Source organism: Zosterops lateralis, assembly GCF_965231275.1.
Source record: "Zosterops lateralis genome assembly, chromosome: 17".
NCBI classification, from domain to species: Eukaryota; Metazoa; Chordata; class Aves; order Passeriformes; family Zosteropidae; genus Zosterops; species Zosterops lateralis.
This window is the reverse complement of record NC_139777.1, coordinates 7,262,222-7,286,195: the sequence shown is the minus strand read 5'-3', so window position 1 is coordinate 7,286,195 and position 23,974 is coordinate 7,262,222. Positions and strand designations below refer to the sequence as shown.

At 39.8% G+C, this 23,974-nt stretch overlaps 1 protein-coding gene across 1 annotated transcript; it reads left to right on the top strand.

The window, feature by feature from the left end:
- Positions 1-3,734: 3,734 nt before the first annotated feature.
- Positions 3,735-23,484, top strand: DGCR8 (DGCR8 microprocessor complex subunit). The gene is made up of 14 exons (XM_083873663.1): positions 3,735-3,831; positions 9,780-10,783; positions 11,208-11,370; positions 12,522-12,664; positions 13,284-13,566; positions 15,056-15,253; positions 15,604-15,705; positions 16,265-16,363; positions 16,756-16,838; positions 17,906-18,006; positions 18,438-18,544; positions 18,750-18,877; positions 19,192-19,305; positions 19,645-23,484. Exons 2-14 carry the CDS (start codon positions 10,061-10,063, stop codon positions 19,726-19,728), a joined length of 2,328 nt encoding a protein of 775 aa, XP_083729789.1. The 5' UTR covers positions 3,735-3,831; positions 9,780-10,060; the 3' UTR covers positions 19,729-23,484.
- The last annotated feature ends 490 nt before the right edge of the window (positions 23,485-23,974 follow it).

The window sequence follows — 23,974 nt, the reverse complement described above, 5'->3', positions numbered from 1 at the left end:
TGGTTTGTGATCCTGCTCTTTTTGAGGCTTCCAAGAATGACTGTGCCTGCAAAGGTACTCAGGTGCCTTGGAACTTCCTTCTGGTGATGCAGAAGTGTTTTCCATCGGTTTCTCACCTGACACACAGAGCCAACCTTGGTCAGTAACTTGCCAGACTGGGTAGACACATTGCTTGCTTCCGTTCTGTGGAGAAAACCACATCACTTTTCAGATGTTAATTGATCTATTAAACAATAAACTGGAAAATATGTTGGGCCAGTCGTGTCTCTTCTTGTGGTACAACATTATAATTAGTATTCAGTGTTTGAAGTTTTTGCCTCTGTTAAAGGAATGCACTCTTCCAAGAAAAAGGTGAATGAGAAAGCTATTTTTTTTTCTCTCTCCCTATACTATCTCTGCTATCAATAGCTACTCAAAATAGCTGTGTAAAGCCACATCTTAGTCAGATGCATTATCCATCTCCTGTTTCTGTCTCATTGGAATGACTGGCATTTAGAGAGGAATTAACTGTCCTCTCAGTTACAGATAGGTCTGCATTATCACCCTGGTTTGATTAGTGCCCTTACATGGTTTTCCTGGTAGTCCCTGTTTATTGTGCCTCGGCTCACATTTCAGGGCAACCTCAGGTCACAGGATGGAACAGAACAGGTAAGTGTGCTTGAGGAATGCCCCAAGTGCTCTCCAACAGATAACTGGTTTAGCCTGAGCAAAACTGTTTGAAATCCACCTCCCATGGAGATTAAGTTCTCTGCACCAATTGTTTTGCTGCATAAATCTTCATATGTTGTTCTGCTGTGCTTCTAGATGTAGCATGCATAGATGTGTTGTATCACTGTCTTTGCAGTATGGCAATTGCAAATTTTTCGGTTTTCTTTAGCAATATATTGTGTCAGTCAAGTCTGAGTTCTCTCTTATTGCAATGTGCATGAGTTTAGACTGGCAAAGCAATCCTGGGATGGCAGTTGCATTAAAAACAACCCTAGCAGCACAACTGTGCTTTCAGAACTGTAATTTATTTCGCCTCTGTTGGGGAAAACAAAGGTACTGACATTTGTAGTTTTGCTCATGTAAGTGCAACTACACCTGGATTTTTGACAGCCAAAGATTACACTCCTGCTTAGTGTCCGTGTGCTGCCAGCAGCATAGAGAGGAGTCCAGGCTAAGGGATTGCAGCAGCATCTTCTTGGTGTAGTCCACACAGTGTGTACAACCAAATGTGCTTTCTTATCACAGCTCTGAATTACAAACATGACGGTGTGTAATGGCTCACAAGAAAAATTACAATGCAACAGCTGTTGGAGAGAAGCCAGAATGTCTGAAGTAGTTGTCAGTGCAATACTATCACAACTCTGTGAAGTGTAAGGTTGACTTGCAGGGGTGGTTTAACTGGTGGAGATGCACAATGTGCAAACAGCCATGAGGCTGACTTAGAGGATTTTTTTTTCTTTTAAATTTATAAACAGCAGATAAATACTGCCTATTTCAGAAAACTGTTCTGAACTATTTGGATGACAGGGCCTATAGAAAGCAAAGTATGAAGACTGCTATTCTGTCCCAGATAGATATTATTTCTTTTTCTCTAATATACCCCCTAAATAAATTGAGTGTATTTAGGAATGTAGGATTTTCAGCCATAGAAATAGGTTTGTTGTATGTATGAAGAACAAGTAAGGGAAGTCTCAGTCTCTGCAGGATAGCACCAGCCCAGGTGCAACTGGCAACTGAACAGAATGTTCCTTCTGAATGGCCCATCCAGTCCAGTTTCTAATGTGAAGGTCACTTGGTTTTGGCTTTTATTTTTCTTGTTTTAATTTCTGGATTTCACTGTAAAGCTGTTACATTTTATTTGACCTCTTAGACATCATACTCCACTCTAAGCAATATTCTCTTTAGAAGAACGTCTGCATTATTGGGAACGTTCTGCCAGCAGTCTGAAACTTGGGAGAATCATTTGGCTGAAGTGTATCCAACAAGAAAATCAGAAGTCATATGTGATTCTGTAGACAACACAATTTAGTTTATGTTGAATCTGTGAATGGCAAGAGCATGATGAATAATTCTGTGGTATCTTTGAGCCAAAGGATGTGTCTACTTTGATTATTTTTTGTAGCAATCAACCCCCTCTTTTGACATTCGAGAACTGATCTGAGATTGCTCATGGGATCCTGTTGACATCTTTCCATGGCTGTGAAGTGATGTCTGACAGATTAGATTGAGGAGAGCAGATTGCAGCAAAAAGTGAAAGACGAAGACACGTAATGCAATCAAATACCAGTTTACCAATGCCTAAAAAAATGTAAAAAACTGCAGTGCAACTTCTTTTACTGTAATAAAAGTAATGCATGCTGAGCAAAACTTGTCTTGCAGCAGCTTTTGCTGTTGGAACAGCACAGTGTGTGCTGCAGTTACTGACATAGGAAGAATATGAAAAAGCCACTGGCTCCACCTAATTTTCATTCCGATGAATGCAGCCTGTTACCTTTTTTGGGAAGCCCATAGTTTTGTCTTTATAGGCTTGATTTTTCTGTTGACAGCAGTAGTTTTCTGTCCAGCTTTTGATCTCTTGCATGTGAAAATCTCCTGGTTTTTTGTTGATAATGACACTTCATGGTATTATTGTTAATCCTGATTGCACCATGCAGGTGGACCTGTACACTTCCAATTCAAAAGTTGAAGATTTTTGTGTGTGTTTGACAAGTCTTCCATCAGAAGTCCAGGTGGTGAAAATTTTCAGGTGAATTTTGCACTTTATTAGAGCAGATCAGATCAAATTCAATTCTCCAGAGGTCACATCAACCTTCTGGATTAAAAATGTAACCACAATTACAGCATTGTTTTGATGAAAACATTGCTTTGTTAATGGATTATTATCCTTTTGTTTATAAAAGGTTAGACAAACAGAAAGATGGAAAGACCTAACCAGTCTTCTGAGTAAGATTTAAAAGTTTTATTAAAATATTAGTTATCTTTGATAGAACTTGAGACATGAGATCAGTGAAATACTAGAAGAAGATTCCCCTGTCCTGAAATTACACATGAAACAAACACAAACCTACTGTTGGTGACAAAACCAGGATGTATTATCACAATATTTGGTGTCTGATGTTGATTTCAAACCATTGAAGGACAAAAGAAGCAACTCATTTAGAAATAAGTATACCAATAAAAGCTCTGTATCACTCACAAATTATAAAATAATAGAGAAAATTAGGACAGTAAATGTTCATTAACACTTCAGAAGTAATTTTATATAAATTGTGTAAGATATTTTCGATAATTATTTAGGAATCCTGTCTAAACACTGCAATCACATTTCGGGCTCGTTCTGGGAACTTCTTGGCACATAGAGCAGGTGAAATGGCCCTGCTTTGATTTATCCTTTTTAGGTAAATCAGTCTTGAAGGAGCAATGCCGTAGTTTTGTTGTTTAAAGACACAAAACGGCGTTTGCAGGGAAAGGCGGCTGTTTTTGTATCTGGCCCGTCCAGGGGGAAAGGCCCGAGCGGCACCCGGGCCACACAAAGGATCCGCCCGCCCCGCCATGGCCCGGGCCGTGAGGGCGGGTGTCTCTCGCGTTCCTATTGGCGGAGCGCCGTAACAGGCACGGGAACGGGCCAATGGCAGCCGGCATTTCAAATCGGCGACGGCGGAGGCCGCAAACGCCATTGGCTGGGCGCGCGCGGAGTCCCGCCCGCGGGGAGCGGAGGGGCCCAGCGCAGGCGTTTAAAGATGGCGGCGGCGCGGAGTGCGGGACGGCGATCGTGAGGCGGCCGGACTCGCCCTCACCCGCAGCCCCGGCACAGCAGCGGCGGGGCCGCCGGGGATGGCCCAGGTGGGTGCGGGCCCCGCGAGGCCACGGGCAGGGCGGGCCTGCGCGGGCACCAACCCCTCCGCCCCGCAGGCCGTGGCTCCAGCGGGCCCGCCGCGCTCCTGCCGCCTGCCCGGAGCGGCCCCGCCGCGCTCCTGCCGCCTGCCCGGAGCGGCCCCCGGGCGCGGGGCCCGGCGGAGCCTCTCCCCGAGCACCGACACCCCAGCGCTGGGAGGCGCCGCCCTGCCCGCCGGGTATCGCCGTGCGGCGCTTCCCCTGCGCCCGGCCTGAGCGGCCTCTGCTCAGAGCTGGTGGTCTGTTTTGTTCAGGATTTTTCTTTGGTTGTTTTCTCTTTTGGGGGGATATATATATATATATAAGTTTCCTGCCCACCCCCAACCACCTCCCTACTCGCCTGGCCGTGGGGTTGTGTTGAGGATTGTGGAGGGGAAGGAAAGGCCATGTGTGTACCCTGGGCCCCTCCTGACCGGGGGCCATGGGCAGTTTGGGCTCCGCAGGCCCGTGTGTGTCCGGGCACGGGGGGCCGGGGGCCGTGGAGAGTTTGGGCTCCGCAGGCCCGTGTGTGTCCGGGCACGGGGGGCCGGGGGCGATGGGGAGTTGGGGCTCCGCAGGCCCGTGTGTGTCCGGGCACGGGGGGCCGGGGGCCGTGGGCAGTTTGGGCTCCGCAGGCCCGTGTGTGTCCGGGCATGGAGGGCCAGGGGGTCCCGCCGGACTCAGCCCTTTGTACAGGGGCGGGAGCGGGTCTCGCCTCCGCAGCAAAGTTGGGGAGAAAAGGCACCAACCAACGTGTGTGCGGGCGCGCAGGGACTTGTTTAGTTCTGCTACGTTGAGGGTAATGTGATGTCTGTGAAACTCTCAGGATTCTTCCTTTATGTGGTCTTTTATCAGTAGCAAATTATCTCGTTTGGTGTCCGAAAGGTTAATTCTCCTAGCTTTCTTCACTTTTTTTTTTTTTTTTTTTTTTTTTTTTTTTTTTTTTTTTTTTTTTTTTGAAACAGTTCGTTCTTTTGTGCCTCTCCTTTCCTTAGGCTTCGGGTTTGTCTGCAAAGTTTGTTTGCCCGCTGAGACCTGAATATCCAGGCGTTGCTCGGCCATAAACTGGAGTTGGGTGAACACATCCAATTTCTTTATTCCGTTAGGTTACGAGTTAGAGGTCTTGGAATTAGATGTTTTATTTTTGTTTTGTGGTTTGAGAGGTTGTTCTGTCTGTTTGGGTAATTAAATTTGGGGGCTCCTATTTTCAATTCTGGGTGAGGAGTTGGGTCGCTAGGTCTTATGATTATCACGGTTGTTTTCCATTTTTTAGAGAAAGAGAAGGGATTTTGGTTCCTTATGTCTGTTTTTCTTTGCAAGTAAGAAGCTTACATATGATGGGAAAGGAAGAATATATTTTCTCCTTCCTAGGCTCTGATTTTCGCCTTTTGTACATCAATTTCACGTCTTACATAATTAATCAAACCATCTAAACCCTGCCAGAAAACTGCTCAGGCTCTAAAAGCAACTGTTGTTTTGCCGTTTCTGAGGATGGCTTTCCAGAATTATGTACTCTTTGTCTTCTGAAATGGAATGAGGTGTTATGAACTAGAGAAGTTCTTGAGCCTTGTCTGTATTTGCCACTGATAATGTTATTGTTGGGCTCTGGCTGCATTTTCTTAACCGTCCTTGGTGACTGACGTACACAAAGTGGTTGTTCTGTTCAAAATCTTTCTATTCTAAAGCTGATAATGAGAAGAGATGAGTTCCTACGTGTAGTATTATCTTAAAGAATATTTTCTTTTGGTACTTCCTGTTCTGGTTTGAAGTAAATAAATTCAGTCTCTTGAGGGCTTGTTTTTGGGTGGTTTTTTTTTTTTAGCAGTGGTAATAAATAGGATTAATTTATTTCTAGAGTTGTATGTGTTGAAAAGACACTTTAGGTATAATGGAAAGAAGGTAGATGACTGTGAATGGAGAATTACTTTTACATGGGTTAATGGATCAGCACCTGAGTTGCCATTTGGAGCTGGAGGATGAGGAGGAGGACTTTGTGTTTGGCTACCAGATAAAGCCACTTGAGCCACTCCTCCTTTTGGGGTCCACTGAATGTGAAGTGAGCAGTCTCTGACACAGTTTCTTTTCAAAAGTGACTTTTTAAAGAGAGAATCTGTGGTATGCTGTTCCTTGCTGCAGTTACAGGTATTTGTAAAGAAAATATATTCTTTATTAAATTCATTTCTAGACTGCTGACCTGCTGTAACTGAAGGGAATTTGAGTTTGGCCGATGCTGGTTACAAATATTAAGATTCTGGTTTTTTCCTGCCTTGAAAAAAGATACCCTTTCCTGTTTGTATTTCTCTCCTATCCTTTTTCTATCTCATTGTGGGAATGGGCAGTGGTTCTTATTTAACAAAGTAGTGTTGTTTTTTTTCCTTTCTGCATTTAAGGGACATCTGTAAAACAAACAGGCTGATTACTCTGCTTTCTTTGGGACCTATGCAGTTTGCTACATTACATTTATATGCCCCCCTTGTATCTATATTGTTTCATTTACTTTGTGACGTGAAACTTTTTAAAATGATCAACTAAAATAAGAGTAAGCAGTTAAAAATATGGATATTCCATGTGTTGGTGATGTGCAGAACATGAGCTGTGCTCTCATGTTTTCAGTGTTTGTGCTGCCTGCTGCAGCTGCCAATGGTGTTCTGTCTCTTTGGAAGGAATCCTTATGGAAACTGTTACTGGAACTTGGTGGAGCCTCGGAGAATAAAATCTGTTATTTCAGGACAGTTTAATGAAGGGTCACGATAGGAAACTGACTTATGTTCCGAAGTAACTTGGTGTGCTGAGCCTTTTTGTGTGTGTCTGTTACGTTCCCTTACCTTAGGCCCGTTGTCTGTAACCACAAGCTCATCTAACTCATCCTTTTGCCTTTCCTCCCTTCTGTCTGTCTTTTCAAATACCTGATAGCTCAGTGGTTTTGTTGTTTTGTTTTGTTTTGTTTTTTCCCCAGCCCCTGATATAAAGGGCATATTGTAATGTCAGCTGGCAGGGGAGGAGATGGGAATTGGACCTGTGTTCTTCTGCTTCTGCCTTGCTTTTTGTGGCTCATAGGCAGGTATTGTAGCCCACTGTAACTGCAGAGCCACTGTTACCTATCATCAAAAGAGAGGAAAAACCCTCGCAGCACTGTTAGATTAGTAACAAACAGACCTTTCTTTGGAAGCTTCCAGGTGCCCAGTAGTGATGGGCACACCTGGCACTGGGTTTCTACTTTTATAGGACTAAATAATTAGGGTATGTAACAGGTACATCCAACAGGAGATTCAGTTGCCCCAGTAACCCATCCCTGGGTCAGCCCCTTGGAGTTGGTCCAAGGGTTCTCTGCCCACTTCTTATTATGACTTATTGTAGGTCCTCTACTTAGAGTAAGACTAAACAATATTCCGGGAATGTGTTTAGAAGGTCAGCTTATTGTTCTAAAATCCAAGTGAAAGGTTAGGAAAAGTACTAGAGTTAATTAAGGAGCTCTATAACTACATAATAGTAGTCTACAGAGCTGCAGATAAATGAAAAAATGTATAAAGAGCAAAAACCTTTTTGGCATCACTACCACACTGTTATCTTGCCCTAGGGATGTGGCACATTCATGGCTAGAAATGGAAAAAGCTCATTTGAACCAGTCTTGGTCTAGTACTTTCCTGCCCCTGTGTGTGTGTACTGAGAGCAGACAATCCCTGGCAGTGGTGTGCTGTTCATCATTCAGCTATTCATCCTTTCACAGCCAGCAAGAAAGGGAAGACAACAAGAATATAATTGTTATCAGTGCTTGAATAGAATAATGAGACATCTTTCCTGCAAAGAGCAGAGGTGTTGTATCAGTGAACTACCAAAGCTGGGCAGGTAAAGGTTCAGTTCTTATGTTTTGACATTGGTGGTGTTAAAATACTTTATCACAGGAGCAGGACTTGTATCAGGGATCTGGAAGTGGCATCTGTAATCGTGTCTTAGCCTTGTCAAAAATAAGTCTTTCTCATTGGACTAGGGAGTTCCTCAAACACCAGGAAAGGTGTTGCTCTTTCAAATTCTAGAATGCTGATTTCAGTATTCCATTTCTGTGTGAATTACTTCTGTATGCTGTTCTCAGGAGTCTTTAGAAGACTCTTAAGATGGAAAAATTAGATGGCTTAGGCATTTAGTTTCCAGGAGTTACCAAACTCATGCTGTGACTTTTGATTCTTTTGTTCAGAATTAAAACACTGATGATTTACTGTGGAGAATTTAATAATTTGTCACTCACTTTTTTTTGCTTTTTTTATCTGAAGATGAGGAAATTTATTAGGCAAATATATTTCTAGGGGTGTTCTCTACATTATGTGTTTCAGAACCTGTGGAAAGATGAAGGAATTGCTCATTGCTGAGGTCATTCATATTATAGGATGGAATGGATTTAAATATATAGAGTTGCTTGTCTTACTGGTGAATGAGCCATTTTTCAATCTGAGAATTAATGTGTTGGTATCAGAGAAGATTGGATTATTTTAGACTTCTTATCAGTTTTTTTCTTTAGTAATTTTATAATGCATGTCAAAATCAGCATGTTCGATGTGTCACAATTTTGAGAAGGTTTAAAATAACCCACACACACTAAAAAAACCACAAAATACGAATTCCTCTGGTGCCCCAGCAAAACTTGCTTTGTTGCCATATTAGAGTTTACTCTGTTATATGTCATGCTTTCTTCCAGCTTTCAGGTAGGTAACTTCTGTATGTTGCTGAATTTTAATTGATCCCATTATAACTTCTGATTGCCAGCTTTGTGCCTTGCCCCAGCTGGTGTTTGGATATTGCTGTTGGTTTGTTCTGCCTGGGCTGGTGTAGAAATCCATGAGGGAATTACCCTTGGTTTCTCTAAGTCCCTCATGACAACCCAGACCTTCTGCCCTGTTGCCTTCAGTGTTATACAGCAACATGGGAGATCTTGGAGCTTGGCTTTCCAAAATGCTTGAGAAGACTTTCTCTGCCAGCTGGGAATACTTTGAACAGAGCAGATTCAGCCAGCTGGCTACCTGGGCCAGAGTGACAGTGTTTCATTTCCAGCTTGTAGGAACATTTAGGCCAAGTTTGGGCTGGCATGGAGGGTCTTGGAGAAACCAAAAAAGCAGGTAAGAAATGAGCCTTCGTTTCCCAGGTGCTTATGGTCCTGCCCAGATGACAAAAGTATAATTGAAGACATGGTAGAAAGAACCACCTAATGTGAAAAATAAACCTTAAAGAAATACTCCCCATCCTCTGTAAAATTTCCTAGAGGAATTGAGTACTTTTCCCAGGTTAAATTCCCTAAAGCACTGGCTTCTAAATACTTTCCAAAATTAATTTGAGCTTTAATGCTGTGTATCTGAACCAGAATAAATAGTTCCATAATAGTGCAAAATACAAGATCAAATGTCTAATATCTGGTTATCTAGAGACTAATTTTCTGTGATATTTTAGTAAATTGTGAAATTTCAGAATTAGCTGATAATTTAAATTTTGAAAAGTCATGACCATAGACTTTAAAATCTTGTTGGTTTTGCAGATTGTCTTAAACTGTAAGCTAATTATCCTTTCTGCTGTGTGGGTAAGTATGGCTTGGATACCAGGTTGTTTCAGATTATGGGAGAACTTCCCCAAAATGCAGTTTTTAGTCTGTCGTGCTTAGTGCCTTTTCTGCTAACCAGGCAGAGATAGTGAACAAATCATAAAGGCAACTGTGTTAGTAAAATCTTTTGCTGGTGTACAGCTTGAGCAATAAAACCACTCTAGTTTCAGCCTCATTCAAGATGGTATCTGAGTACCCTGCTTTTCTCACTGTAAGAGTGTCACTCTTCTACTTGAAATTTATACTGGAAGGAGTGACATATTTTCTTTCTGCCTAGGATACTATTTCCATTTTTTTCCTGTGACGAAATTTTCTTTTTTGTTTCCTCTTGTAGGTTGAAAGAAGAAAAGGAGACCAGCTTGTCCAGTGAAGATGCACTCTTAGTCTTCAGCTATTTAAGCTGAATGCATTGTGATTTCCAATAATTGAGACAGTGATTCTGAAAGCTGTCTACATTAATGAAAAGAACAATGTAGTCAGCTTAACTGAATCATCAGTGTTGCATATTGACTAGAACATGATAAACCAATCCTGATGGACTTTATGCACGTTAGGAGTATAGAGATAAACATTTATTAAAGCATTGTGTTTTTTTTAAAAACAGTAGTTTTAAAAATGGAGAACTATGAAAATGTACCACCCCTCCCTAAAGAACCCGCGAGAGAAATGAATGTGGAGAGTCAGCCCTGTCGCCCACCTCTGCCGCCCAACGAACAGCCTCCACCACCTCCCCTGCAAACGTCCAGTGACGCAGAGGTAATGGACGTTGGCTCTGGTGGTGATGGACAGTCAGATACCCCTGCTGGGGACACGCACAGTCTCTGCAGAACACAGCTGCTCACAAAGGGATCTGCCTGCTACAAAAGCCGTCTGATCATAGACCCCAACAGTAGCGACCAAAGCCCGAGAACTGCTCGTCACGCACCGTCAGTCCGAAAGTTCACCCCAGATCTTAAGTTGCTGAAGGATGTGAAGATTAGTGTTAGCTTTACAGAGAGCTGCAAAAGCAAAGATAGGAAAGTTCTGTACACTGGAGTTGAGCAGGATTATAAGGCAGATGCAGAGTTTGGTGTTAACAATGTCAATGGGGATTTGCATGTTTGTCCTTTTGGTGGTAGTAATGGTAAAGCTGTAGGGATAGGGGGTGAAAGTGATGACAAGAAGGATGATGAAAATGATATTGATCAGGAAAAGAGAGTGGAATTTGCAGTTCTGGATGAGCTAGAAGACTTTACCGACAATTTGATGGAAATAGATGAAGAAGGAGGAGGGTTCACATCTAAAGCTATCGTTCAAAGAGATAAAGTGGATGAAGAAACCTTGAATTTCTCATATGAGGTAGGTAAATCCACAGGTCTTTGCTGGGTAAGAGGTTTCCAAGTGGGTAGAAAAAAATATGGAAAGAATCTCTTCTAGAAGTGTGCAGTACATGAGTCAAAACCGCAGAATTTTCAGAGACAGAGCTTTGGCTGAGAACCTCTGTAAACTGTTTTAGTTAAACTTCTGAGTTGTGTTGCAGCTTCTATAGTTTTCTGTAAAAACAGCATTTAAAAGTCTCACGCAACTGCAGTTCATTTTATCGTGTAGATTCTAGTTCTCACAGACTTACTTTCTTATTTTTCAGTCTTTTTACTGGAATCATTGGAAATTTCTAGTTTCTCTCTGTATGGAAGTGCATATCAAAAATGTCTGCTTTGTCTTTGCAAGGGAAAAGGGAGGTTGGTAGGCCCAGAAGGATAGTGTCTGATGAAGTCTCTTTCAGGATGACTTTGATAATGATGTGGATGCTCTGCTGGAAGAGGGTCTTCGAGCACCCAAAACAAGGAGACTAGATAATGAGAAATACGGTGGTGAAAGTGATCACCAGTCTGATGGAGAGACAAGCGTGCAGCCAATGATGACCAAAATTAAAACTGTACTGAAGAGTAAGTTAATGTGCATTTGATAACTGTAGGTACTATGGCTTGTGTCTGTAGAACAAAAGTGTATCAGGAAGCAAAGTGTGGGACAGCAATTCGTGTGAAATCATTAATGTGTTGGAGAATTTTATTGTTGGGAGGCTTCTTACTGTGGAATATGATTTTTCATGTTCAGTGAAGTTGATTTTTGCTTTTGATCTGTTGTGTGCACTAAGAATATCTTTTAGTGTGTGGATTTGTGTAAAATAATGAGCAATGTTACCTCAGTGGTGGGGAGGTGAGCAAGGGTGATCTGGGGTTTTTGTCTTTGGACATTCTGGCCTTTTTCCTGCTTCAGTTACATAACTTCTGCTGTTGAAATTGCCCCATGTGAGGTCTCTATGAATGCAATCTAGGTTAAAAATAATAACTAGAAAAGTCAGTGGATTACATTTACCCAATTTCATTGTGTTGGAAACTACCAATAAAGAAGAGCTGAGAACACAAACCCATCCTGAAGAATGTAATGGAAAATATTCTGAATTAGAATTTAAACACGTACTAGAAGGAGTATTTTACAGCTTTGCTGTTATTTTGAAATAAAAAGCCAAATGACATTTTCTTCCAAAATTGTACAGTAACAGAGGATTGTCAGGAAGCTTCCAGCAAAGATGAGCAGTCTGATTTGTGATTTAGAGAGACAACAGACCTTGGCTTAGACATGAGCTCTTTACTGGCTGTTGGGGTCTGTGACTCAGGTGGTGTTTCACGCAAATTTATTCCCGAGTGTCAAGTGAAAAAATTTTATAGAAAATGAAGTTTCTGAAGCAAGTGTGACTTTTCCAGTCAATACTTTCCAGTGATGCTTGTGATAAGTATAAAAAGACTGAAAAAAAGAGAATTCAATGATGAAGCAAACAAGTCAGTCTGTATAAAAACTACTGGTACTATTGCCTTTAGTTGAGAATATCATGGAACCTTGTAATTTTGCAGGATTTAGTCTGGGTTAGAGGCATATACCTTGTTATTAAAACAACATCTCTCTACAAAACATTGTTAATCTTGTTTCAGTGCCATTTTGTTCTTTGGGACAGAAAAAGCAATAAATAAAAACCTGGATTTTCTTTCTATTCTTCTAAGCAGTCTATCCAAGTTTAAAGCCGTTATTTGCTTTAAAGGTCGTGGCCGCCCTCCTACAGAACCTTTGCCAGATGGATGGATCATGACATTCCATAACTCGGGCATTCCTGTCTATCTACACAGAGAATCTAGAGTTGTTACCTGGTCTAGACCTTATTTTTTGGGAACAGGAAGCATAAGGGTGAGAGCTGTCAATTACTTAAATACTTACTGAGATTAAAAAATTAGATATGTTCCTGCAAGCAGTTGAATATTTTTCTGCTTTGGCAGGCTTGTTTCCAGTATTCGAATTTAGATTCTTAAAAAAGAAATTGTTTCTGAAAATCTGATACGATTTTTCTTGGGTGCTTTGTTTTTCTGTTTGGGCAGTTAAAGTGAATGAGATGATCCCATTTGATGCCTTCACTTCTCTAGTGAAATTGCAAAATTGGAGGTTTATTGCACCTTGAAATATATCTAGGGATCATTTATTTGTAGCTATAAATTAGTCTGAGCTGTGGCTTATGATCCACATTTCCTTGAACCCAAGGAATCTGCAGAAATTGGAATTAATGTCATGGGGTTATGCCCCAGGAAAGCTCAGTGGATTTTATGAAAGCATGCAGTGTTTGCATGTGGCTGAACAGACTGCAGTCTGGCCCTGCTCAGCTCTTGAGTAGAATGACTTTGCTGCCCAGAGAGGAGCTTGAGCCTAGACTGAATACAAATAGCTCCCATCTTGCCTGCATCTTTTGGGTTTGAGTTTTGCTTTTGGTGACCTTGAGATAACTAAAACCTTCTGTATTGCTTTATATTTGCAGAAACATGATCCTCCCCTTAGTAGCATTCCCTGCTTTCATTACAAAAAAATGAAGGAAAATGAGGAAAGGGAACAAAACAATGACATAACCCCAAATGGGGAAGTATCACCTGTAAAGCACCTAGATAAATCCTCAGAACTGGACTGCCAAACAGAAGAACCAGATTCCACTGCTGCTGATTCTGGGCCTTTAGATGACAAAGACCCCTCTGGGGGGGATGCAGCACAAGGAGCTTTGGGACAAGTTAAGGCCAAAGTTGAAGTGTGTAAAGATGAATCTGTAGGTATGTATGGGAAGTGGAGTCTTTTTTTGACTTGAGTTGGGGTGATGGCATTTGGGAAGTTTTATTCCAGACTTGGCTATTACAATCTTTCCTGAAGCTCTGAGAGTCCACATGGAAAGGTTTTACACACAAAAAAGTGAACATTTTAGTAATTTAGTCCTGTAGACTTTGTCTCAGTTTAAGAATCAGTTTTATCAATGTGTACATTTGCTGTTGTTGAATGTGTTCATGTGACTTCTTCAAGTAGGCTTTTCCATGCACTGTCTGTATTGGCTGAGTTATATCTATTTTCAGGATGATCTTTTAAAAGAAGTGATTTAGTTAAACTGTATTTCTGTATTTGCATAAGTCTAGCAGACTAAGTCATGCAAATATAATTGCACTCATACAGAGGGGTGTGGTGCTTCATTATTTTATGCAAATCTGATAGCTTCTACACAAAAATTATCTAAAGACATCATCACCACCCTATGGAGAGGAAGCTCATATGTTACTTACCACATCTGCATACCTGAGAATCCTATCCATGTAAATTTCTGCTGCTCAGAATATTGGTGTGGATCATAGGCTGCCATTTGTCTTTGTAGTGCTCAGATATAAAACTTGTCCTTGTGATTACATGTGTCATGTCCAGTCCAAAAACTATGCCAAAAGATGTAAAAAAACCCCAACAATCATCACTATTCAGCAGTAAAATTAAGGCCAGTAAGCACTTATTTTTCTACATGAAGTTCACCTTCTATCTCTCCCTTTAAATAGGATCTGTTCTGTATTACTGCAGAAGATACTGAGTGATCAAGTATAAGTGTGACTTGCATTTGGAATTCCTTGTGGAAGGAAACAATACCAGCAGCTTGCTTTTGTTTGTTTACATCTGTGGATGCTACTCTTTATTTCTGCTGATTATATTTGCAGACTGTCCTATAAAGGAGAAGCAGCTGTACTACAAGGGGGCAATCTTTTTAGTACTCAGTATGTGAATTTCATGTATTAAATTCTGCACAGAGGCTGCAGATAGTCATGGAGTTCATGGAACGTCACTGTACACTGTTTCTTGGTACACTGCAGAATAAGTAGGCAGCCACAGTTGGGTTTGGCTCCAGGGAACTGGGGCTGAAAGCACAGCTACTGTACTCACTGTGCACCTTGCTTCAGGTAAAGGGAAGGTGATTAGATGTTGAAGCAGAGCAATTACTGGTGTTTCATTGCAAATTGTGTTGGGTATTAATGCTGGTTAGGGATTAGGAAAATCATTAAGAGATAGAATAAAACTGTCTTGTTTTATTTTGTTTTGTGGTTTGCACAAACATTTTGCATTTGATCCTATTATAGGAAAACTTAAAATTACTTCTGTTAGTTCTAAACAGCATCTTAACCTTTTGCTCCTAGTCTAAGAAAATAATTATAGCACATTTAAAACAGTGGAAATAGAGAAGTCAGTGCTTGTTCAGTGGTGAAGCAGCGAGAGTAACTGGATCATGTTTCTCAGATCTGGAAGATTTTAGGCGCTATCTGGAGAAGCGTTTTGACTTTGAACAAGTGACTGTGAAGAAGTTCCGGACCTGGGCGGAGCGGCGCCAGTTCAACCGCGAGATGAAGCGGAAGCAGGCGGAGTCCGAGCGGCCCATCCTGCCGGCCAACCAGAAACTCATCACCCTCTCTGTGCAGGATGCACCTATAAAGAAAGGTCAGCTGCTCCAGCTGCAGGTCACATAGCCTGTGTTGGAGACCAATTGCAGACCTAAGCTTGACTGAAAATAAAAAGTCCTGTAAAAAGTCCCCTCAGTTCCTGATCCAGTATTCTGTGTTTGACCCATCGTATATAACATAGGAAAGGAAAAATACTGTCAGAATATACTCCTAATCAAAAAACTAATTTCTAAACAAAAACATTTTTATTTAAGGTTACAGTCCTGGCAAGTAATGACTACCTTCAGCTGTTGTTACTGCTGAGTGTTGCTCGGTATTGATTTGTTTGTAACAGAAATTATCTTTCAAAGACTCAAACTAATGAGCTTCTTCCTGTCTTTTTTGTAGAGTTTGTCATTAATCCCAATGGGAAGTCTGAAGTTTGCATCTTGCATGAATATATGCAACGAGTCCTAAAGGTTCGCCCTGTTTACAATTTCTTTGAATGTGGTAAGTCTGTTTCCTTAAACAATTCTGTCCTGATTTGGATGTTTAATCAAGAATCCAAAAATGTTGCATATAGGAAAAGCATAATTGGAATCAGGTTAATACTGGGGGGTTTCTCCCTAAGTGATATGAGGTATGCTCCATTAATTCTTACTTTTGCTGTATGTTTGGGTTTTTTTTTTGAGGGTGCCTTATAATTACTCAGAATTAGGCTATTCCTGTATATGCACTACATAATACAGCTGAAATTTCCATATCAGTATGTGTAGCTCTTATATTCACACCATGATGCCAAAAATTTGGAATTAATATTTGGGTTCTGGCAGATTACCAGTGGTCTCTTTAAATCTGTAAGCTCTTTATTTGGAAGAATGAAGTATATAGTGGTAAGTCTGTTAAAGGAAAACTGTTAGTGAAACAGTTTTTCAGTCTTCATAAAGAATAAAGCATTTTCATCCCTCTTGAAGCTGAAATGGAGACAACAAGTCTTGATAGTGGTGGTATTTTGTGGTACGTCAGGAGTTCCAAAAAGCTTTCTTTTTTTTTCCTCCTTCATTTCCAGAGAACCCAAGTGAACCTTTTGGAGCCTCAGTGATTATTGATGGAGTAACTTACGGGGCAGGAACTGCCAGCAGCAAAAAACTTGCCAAGAATAAAGCTGGTAAGGTTTTTTCTTTCTCAGTACCAACTCCTGAACTGTTCGTTTGCTTTTTGTGCCATTCTGGGGTTCTGAGAGCCAGAGTGATTCAGTACAGGGGTTTGGCCCTAAGAACTAGGGAGTGATAATAACTCTTTAATATTAGGTCTTAAAGGTCCTATGTCACTTATAAAATGAGACTGGAATATTTTTCCTTTTGCAGGCACTTTTAAAAAGTAGTTTCTTCTTATTTTAATTAGGTATGAGACTTTAATTATCAAGCTGAACTAGTAGAATTTATTTCCCTTGACAAGTGTAAGTGAATAAATTTCTTACCAGAAGAAATTGCCTGACAGTTTCTAGAGATGTTTTTGTTTAAAATAAACCTAATCAAGATGTTCTATCACTTTCTGCAGCTCGAGCTACACTGGAAATCCTTATTCCTGACTTTGTTAAACAGACCTCTGAGGAGAAGCCCAAAGACAGTCAAGAACTTGAGGTACTGAGCTCATGCTTCCTGGCTGGCATCATTTGAGTTTGTTTTTAAAACATTGCATGTTTAATATCAGAAATATTACTGAAAACTAGTAAGACTGTTTTCTCAGTCAGATGGAAGTGCAAAATCCTCTATTGAGAGCAAGACTTAGGGCAAAGAAAATACTTTTTTCTATTGGAATAGATGAGAAAATTCACTGTGATGCAAAGAACTGGTTCTTTATTGACCAACAGGTCACTTACTGAACAGCTGAGATGTTCCAAGGCACCAGACTGCCTGTACTGCCTTCCAGAATCCTCTGCTGGGTGCCAGTTCAGAGCTAGGTGCTGTTTGGTTTTGTGTGACCATCTTAGGACACCAAGTCAGAAATAAAAGTGCTCAGGCTTCTGAGATGTGTTTAACATCAATGTTAACCAATTTTGGATTTAAAAACAAATCAAAGGAAAAATTTCTTTAAGAGGAGACTTGTGCTATATTCTCATGTACTGGGAGAATTAAATAGCTTATTGATCAATGATACCATCAGTAAAGTAGTAAAGGAAAAATCAGTGATCAGCCTGAAAGGAATGTTTTCTAAAATTAAATAATATACAAAAAGAGTTCTTTATACCCTTGCTTTAACTCAGAACTCTATTGTATGCCATGCACTACTAAAATAGTCATTAAGGAAATGCAGACAATTTTTCCATTGTTGTAAAATGAAATACCAGATGAGCTGTTCCGTTCTCATTTATTAAACCACAGCATTTTGGTAAATAGAGTTTCATAATTAGGTAAAATAACCTTGTCCTGAGGGAGAAAAGATGATAAAGAATTTATAAGCTTGTCATTTTTATGTACATATTGAATAATGTAAGATTAGAGTTAAAATTTGTCTGCAAATGTTTGATTAGGTGTGACAGTTTCAGTGATGTTGCTTTTAACCCATTATGGATTTAAAAACACTTTTTAAAGTACTTAGCACAGAGGAACAGAATTGGCTTAATGTAGCAAAGGAGAAATTAACCTTAAGGACAATATTAGGGTTTTATTTGCACAAAACACAGTAACCCTTTTCCATTCCTTTGCAGTATTTTAACCATATCAGTATTGAGGACTCACGGGTATATGAACTCACCAGTAAAGCTGGACTCTTGTCTCCATATCAGATTCTCCATGAGTGCCTTAAAAGGTAAGGCTGCAGCATGAGGCCCCCTGTGTGGTGTGAGGTGTTGGTTCTTTGCTGGGGTCTGTCAGTGACCCTGCCGGAGCTGCTGAGCTCCCTGGGGCTCTGGGAGGTGTGGTGGGGGCTGACCTGGTTAATGCCAATTCCTCTTTAATTCATATTTGCTCTTTGTGCCTCTTTGGAGATCAGGATATAGTTGTTGGACTCAACAACTGTGTATATACACAATTGTGTATTTTGTTTTCTCTCATACAGGGTTGCTTTTCTGTTTGACTGAAGTCACTGATCTAAAAAAAATCTTTGTTAATTAATGTATTGACATTTATTGTTAATATATCTGATTTCATTGCAATGGCTGTCCAAGAGCATAACTGCAGCCACTTTACTTGTTTGTAATTTTAACTTAGTATGTGATCTCGATTGTGTTTGTGCTTAAGAAACCACGGAATGGGTGATACATCCATAAAGTTTGAAGTGATTCCTGGGAAAAATCAGAAGAGTGAATATGTCATGACTTGTGGCAAGCACACAGTGCGAGGCTGGTGTAAGTACAATAATTGGCGTGACCTCTGAATCTCCTCTTCCTCTCTTCTGTTCTCCTTTGCTGTCCATTCTGAGGGTGCTTGTTCAGCCTGTGTGCTTGTCCTGCTCTTCTCTGGTATCTCAGTTTTGACTAACTCAAGTGAACATTTGTGCCTGTCATTACATAGTGTGCTGGTATTGACACACTTCCATGGTTATTTTTACAGGCAAAAATAAAAGAGTGGGGAAGCAATTGGCTTCTCAGAAAATCCTTCAGCTACTGCATCCACATGTGAAAAACTGGGGCTCTCTCTTGCGAATGTATGGCAGAGAGAACAGCAAGCTGGTTAAACAGGTGAGCAGGCTTTTGTTGGAGTGTAACCTGCCCTGTGACTGGAGTTTTGCTTTTGGACTTTTCTGGATTTGTAAATTAAGTTACAACAAAACTTTAAGGAGCCTGGATTTCCCTGACAGTAATAATCGTGTTAGTCTTATATCTCCCACGTCAAAATTAAAGAACCTATTTAGCTAACTCATGTTCATACTTAAGGAAGTAAACTAACTAGAGACTAAACTACAGAAACAACAGACTAAACTGCTCCATGTACAGTAATTTTTTTTTTTTCATTAAAAAGTTGATCAGTTGTTGCTTGTGATCCTGTTGAATAGGAAACCTCTGATAGAAGTGTGATAGAACTTCAGCAGTATGCCAAAAAGAACAAGCCAAATCTGCACATCCTGAACAAGTTACAGGAAGAAATGAAAAAACTGGCACAAGAAAGAGTGAGTATATATTCTCATGCGTTTACAAACAGCATGAATGTCACAGGCCATGTGTACCAATGATTAGGGGTTTTTTACTTATTTTACACAGTGTTTTAAGTAAAGAGAGCTCTTCAAAATTTGCTTGGGGGTCTACTGCTGGAAGACTGTCATCCTGTCTTTTAAACTGGCTTATAACTCGATTGTACCTACTTTCATACATTTATTTTTAACATCAGCCCTAGTTAGCCTCTTGTAAGAACTGACACGAGTTTGACTAAATCGGTTCAGAATTTTAACTGGTTTATGATTCTGTTCCCTTTAACAACTGTGTGGTGGGGGTTGTTTTGTATTTTTTAGGAGGAAACCCGGAAGAAACCCAAGATGACAATAGTGGAATCAGCTCAGCCTGGTAGTGAACCTCTCTGTACTGTTGATGTTTAATGAGAAAACGTGCAAGTGGGGAGCAATAACACAAATGGAGGAACTAGAATTTCAACAATTATTTAAAAATTGTTTGCTGCAGAATGCAAGATAACTTTTAAAATCCAAGCTGCTTCAGTTATGCATTGTTCTTTTTGCATCATCAGGGCAATATTACTTTTTCCTGGTTTCTTTTTCTTTGGTTTTTTTTTCCTTGTTTAATACCTCTGAGATACGTACGTTTAAAGAATTGATCATAACGATCTCTACTGGGGCAAATGCACAAGAGGACAGGCATGTTCACACAGGATAAAACCAATCAAGCACTTTCTCCTGGAAAGCCATCCATGTTGTTTGAAATGGATGTATTTTAAGTATGAAATTCAGAATATCTATGTACAGGTTGAAGCTGATGTTATATATATACACATTCATATATATGTATATATAAAAGAAATATATGTACATCTTCTTGTATGAACATGCCTAAAACTATTTTTGTGAAAAGTTTTGTTGCATTTCAGCACATAATAATATGCACTGATAAGACACTTTGGTGACAAATACAGGAAAGTGATGAGCAATGTTTCTAATGCCATAGGATTAGGCCAGTAACGCTGTTTCTTTGTCTTTTGTTCCTTGTCTCCTGCCAGGCTTAGTTATTTGAGATTAGAGGATGCAGATTTTGTTATTACTTGAAAAGAACAAGAATACCTGGTAGTGTTAAGAGTAACAGGTTGGAGATTCAAAATTACTGGTATTAATTTTAAATGAAAAGAGCCTGTGTTAGTTTACAGATCAGTTGAACAGGGAAAATATGGCCCCACTTATATGATTAAAGTAAAAACTGTATTTTGAAAGGCTGTTTTCAAAGCTTGGAGCCAAAATGCAGCTGATGATGGTTGATAGTCTCAAAATATTTTGCCAATGACTTTCCACTCCCTTTTCCCAGCAATAAAACAATTTCTCATTTGTTTGGTGTCAGACTGCATCTGACTTGATCAGTTAAGTCTTAATTAATTTGCACCATAAAAGCAAAGACTTTAGGAATAAAATCAACACAACCCTTAAGTCTGACTGCAGCAATTTAGGTTTTTTTAAGAAGTTTGTTTTTACTTTTTTAATTACATTTTTAGTTTTTAAAGAAAATGTGTAACTTCTGCAATGAAAATTAGAATGTAGATTTGGAATATGACATAGAGTAATAAGTAGAATGAGACCATAACCGGTTATACTCATAAACAAGAAAACCACAAATATGCAACTACTCTAAAATACAATCCTGGCAAACAGGCAGTACTCACTGTGTCATCTGAGGCTTTATTAAGCCAAGCACAGAAGGAGCTGTGTCTGGGTTTCCTTCTTCACACGGGGTTCACTGGGTGACTGCAGGGACTCTTGCAACCATTTTTGGTTTGGTCTTAAAGAAGAGAGTGAAAGCCAAGCTGGTGGCAGGGCTGCAGTGACTTACCCTGGAGCTGCACTGCTCCGTTTTTACACTCCTCCTGCTCCTGTTGGGAATGAAAGGTCAGTTCTCTGTACCTGCTGCAGCTCCTGGTACTTACATTGACAGGGATCTGGGGGCTTGAGGGTTTTTCTGTTTTGGTTTTTGTTTTATTCTGATTTTGGTGTGGTTTTGTTTTTTATTTTACCATGTTACATAGAGAGTGCTGCAGTATATTGAATTTAGTGCCTACTGGATTTTAAAAATGTTGGCATCAGTATTGTAAGACCTCCTTTTAACATCACATGTTACTCTGGAAGTACGTGGATTTTAATTTATATTTCAACCTAATGTTCTCTAATGTGTTGCATTTAATGTTTGAGGTTAAACAGGAGGAGTCATGGAGTCTTCCCTGTTTGTGTTTAAATGATTTGCTTGGAGGTCTCTGCAACTATGAATCCACCCATTTTTTATTATATTTAGCTTTTTAGTTTCATGAGTTGTAATCCTGTTACAACAGGATACGGGTAGTTGGAAGACAATATATAAACTATTATTTAAAGAAGTGGCCTGTCTAAAAAAAAAAAATAAGAAAACCACAAAAAAACACTGCCTCTGCTTTTTTTTGTATAGCTTTAATAAATCTCCATCTTTTGAAGGGTATATATAATATTGGTGCAGTAGTGACAAGCAGTGATTGCTGTTTGTCTCTTTTTGTTGTTTTTATTGGGACTTTTCTGTTTTCATAAAGACAGGGCTTTTATCTTCTATGCCTAAATGTATTACTCTTAGATAGGTTTTATTTCCTTGCTTGTGTTTTCAGCAGAAAAATCTGTACTTGGATGGCACTGTAAAAGACAAATCACCCTTGTAGATCTTTTTATTTTTCTGAAATCAGAATGTCAAAGCATTTGCAGGTCACCTGCAGAATATCCATAGATGCCTCGCTTACCAATTTGTTTTCATTAATTTTAAGAGGATTGCTGTATTACCTCAGTCTGCCACTATCAGAATCACAAGGTGACCATTGCCCTTAATTAAAACATCCAGAGATTTCATTGTGAACCAAAGCCTAGAACGTATATTATGCATTCTAAACAAAACAAACATAAAAAGATGGTATTAGACCTTGCTGCAGCCTTTAACTGGAGAGATGTCCAGAAAATAGCGCAATAACTGCTGGAACAAACAACGTAACTGCTGTTTATGTCATTGTGAAGTATTCTTGTGTTTTAATGTTTACTATTGTTTGGAGTGTAACAGTCTTGCATTTGCACATAAGCACGAGCTGCTGTGATAGAGGATAGATCATTGCATTAAACTTCAGCTTCTGCATGAAACACTTACAGTGTGATTCAAGATGTATCCTAAACTTGTCTTGTAACTCTTGTGTGTTTTCTAGGTAATCGGCTGTAAAGGTTTAGATCTGATTGTATGAATGCATAAAACTGCTGCTTTTGTCACTGATACTTGTTATTTATCCCTTCTATATCCAGGGGAAGATGGGTATTTTTATAGGGATGGAGTGTATTTTTAAGAACTGTTCCATCCTTTGGGGATTAGACAGTTTTTGCTTTGCATATTATGTGCTTCTTGACAAAAGTGTGGTATATTGACTTTAAGGATTAAATTCGTGTGCATTCAAATCTTCATGGTACTGACGGAAAACTTACTGTGACTTTCGGTGACTAGTCAGATGCTACCTACTGAAACACCAGTCATCAGCTTTTTTTAACATATTTATTAGACAAACTGATGAATTAGTTGGGTACTCAGAACTTTGGAAAGACTATTATGCATAAACTTAACTGTTGTATGTAAACTTCCATTCTCCTGTGATGCTGTTAGGCTTTATACAAATATACTTGTAATGTCCAAGTATTTAAAAGCATCATGATTATCTTATTAATTCACTAAACTGTACTTTGGTTCTGGAGTGAAATTCAGGAAGTGCTAGCCTCCTAACTTTCCTTGGGAAGAAATGTGAAGTGCAAGAAGCCATGCTGTTATTAACCAAATAAAATTATCAATGACAGTATTTCAATGTGTATCTGAGAAGGTGGGAAAACAAAACAAAGTTCATCCTTATTGCCCCAGCAGGTAACAATGGTTGCTGTTCGAGTTGTGTTGGGTGCAGTTGCTTGGTGCCAGTGCTAAATTGGTACAACTATAAAGCCTCATTTTCACTGAGCCTCTGCTTGCTTTTTTTCTGCACAATCATGTAATCCTCTGTGTTCAGTCTTTGAGTACTACATGTGTATTTTTCAGACAATTAGTTTCGAGCAATAAAGTTTGATATTATAAAATGTGCCAGTGTGATCAGTATTATGATAGCTTAAGCAAATCTAGAGAAAGATCTCCTATCCTTCAAGTCCTCTAGGTATTTCTAAAGAGAAGTTAGATCAGTACAGCCTCCTTTGTTATGGAAATACTGAATCACTTTTTGGGTGAGGAATTGAATGTTTACATAGTTGAACACTTGGAATGAAATTAAGTTACCTTTTTTTTGAATTGGGATTTGTACTTTTACTTGAACCAGGGCAAGGCTGGAAATGTTACAACTCAAAGCGCAGGTTTTGGTACCTTTTGGGTGCAGGTACCAAACACTGGAAAGCTGTGGTATCAGCACAGCCACTTTCTATTGTTGTTGGGCCATAATAAATGTGTATTAGAAGTAAGCTGAGGCTTAAGATGGTCGCTCCCAACAGTGTTGCTGTCTGTTCTGTAGTGTGGCTCACAGTCCAGTGGTGGCTGCTGAGCCTCTGGCTGCAGTGAGTCCTCCTAGAGAGCACCTTAACGCAGGTTTGTCTTCACCCCCAGGAG

What these genes read in the sequence shown, in the direction of transcription:
- DGCR8 (XM_083873663.1), top strand. Translation starts at nt 10,061, where the DNA reads ATGGAGAACTATGAAAATGTACCACCCCTCCCTAAAGAACCCGCGAGA. An exon ending in TGGGAACAGGAAGCATAAGG is followed by an intron (nt 12,665 to 13,283) that starts GTGAGAGCTGTC and finishes TTATATTTGCAG; the next exon opens with AAACATGATCCTCCCCTTAG. An exon ending in GGATGCACCTATAAAGAAAG is followed by an intron (nt 15,254 to 15,603) that starts GTCAGCTGCTCC and finishes TCTTTTTTGTAG; the next exon opens with AGTTTGTCATTAATCCCAAT.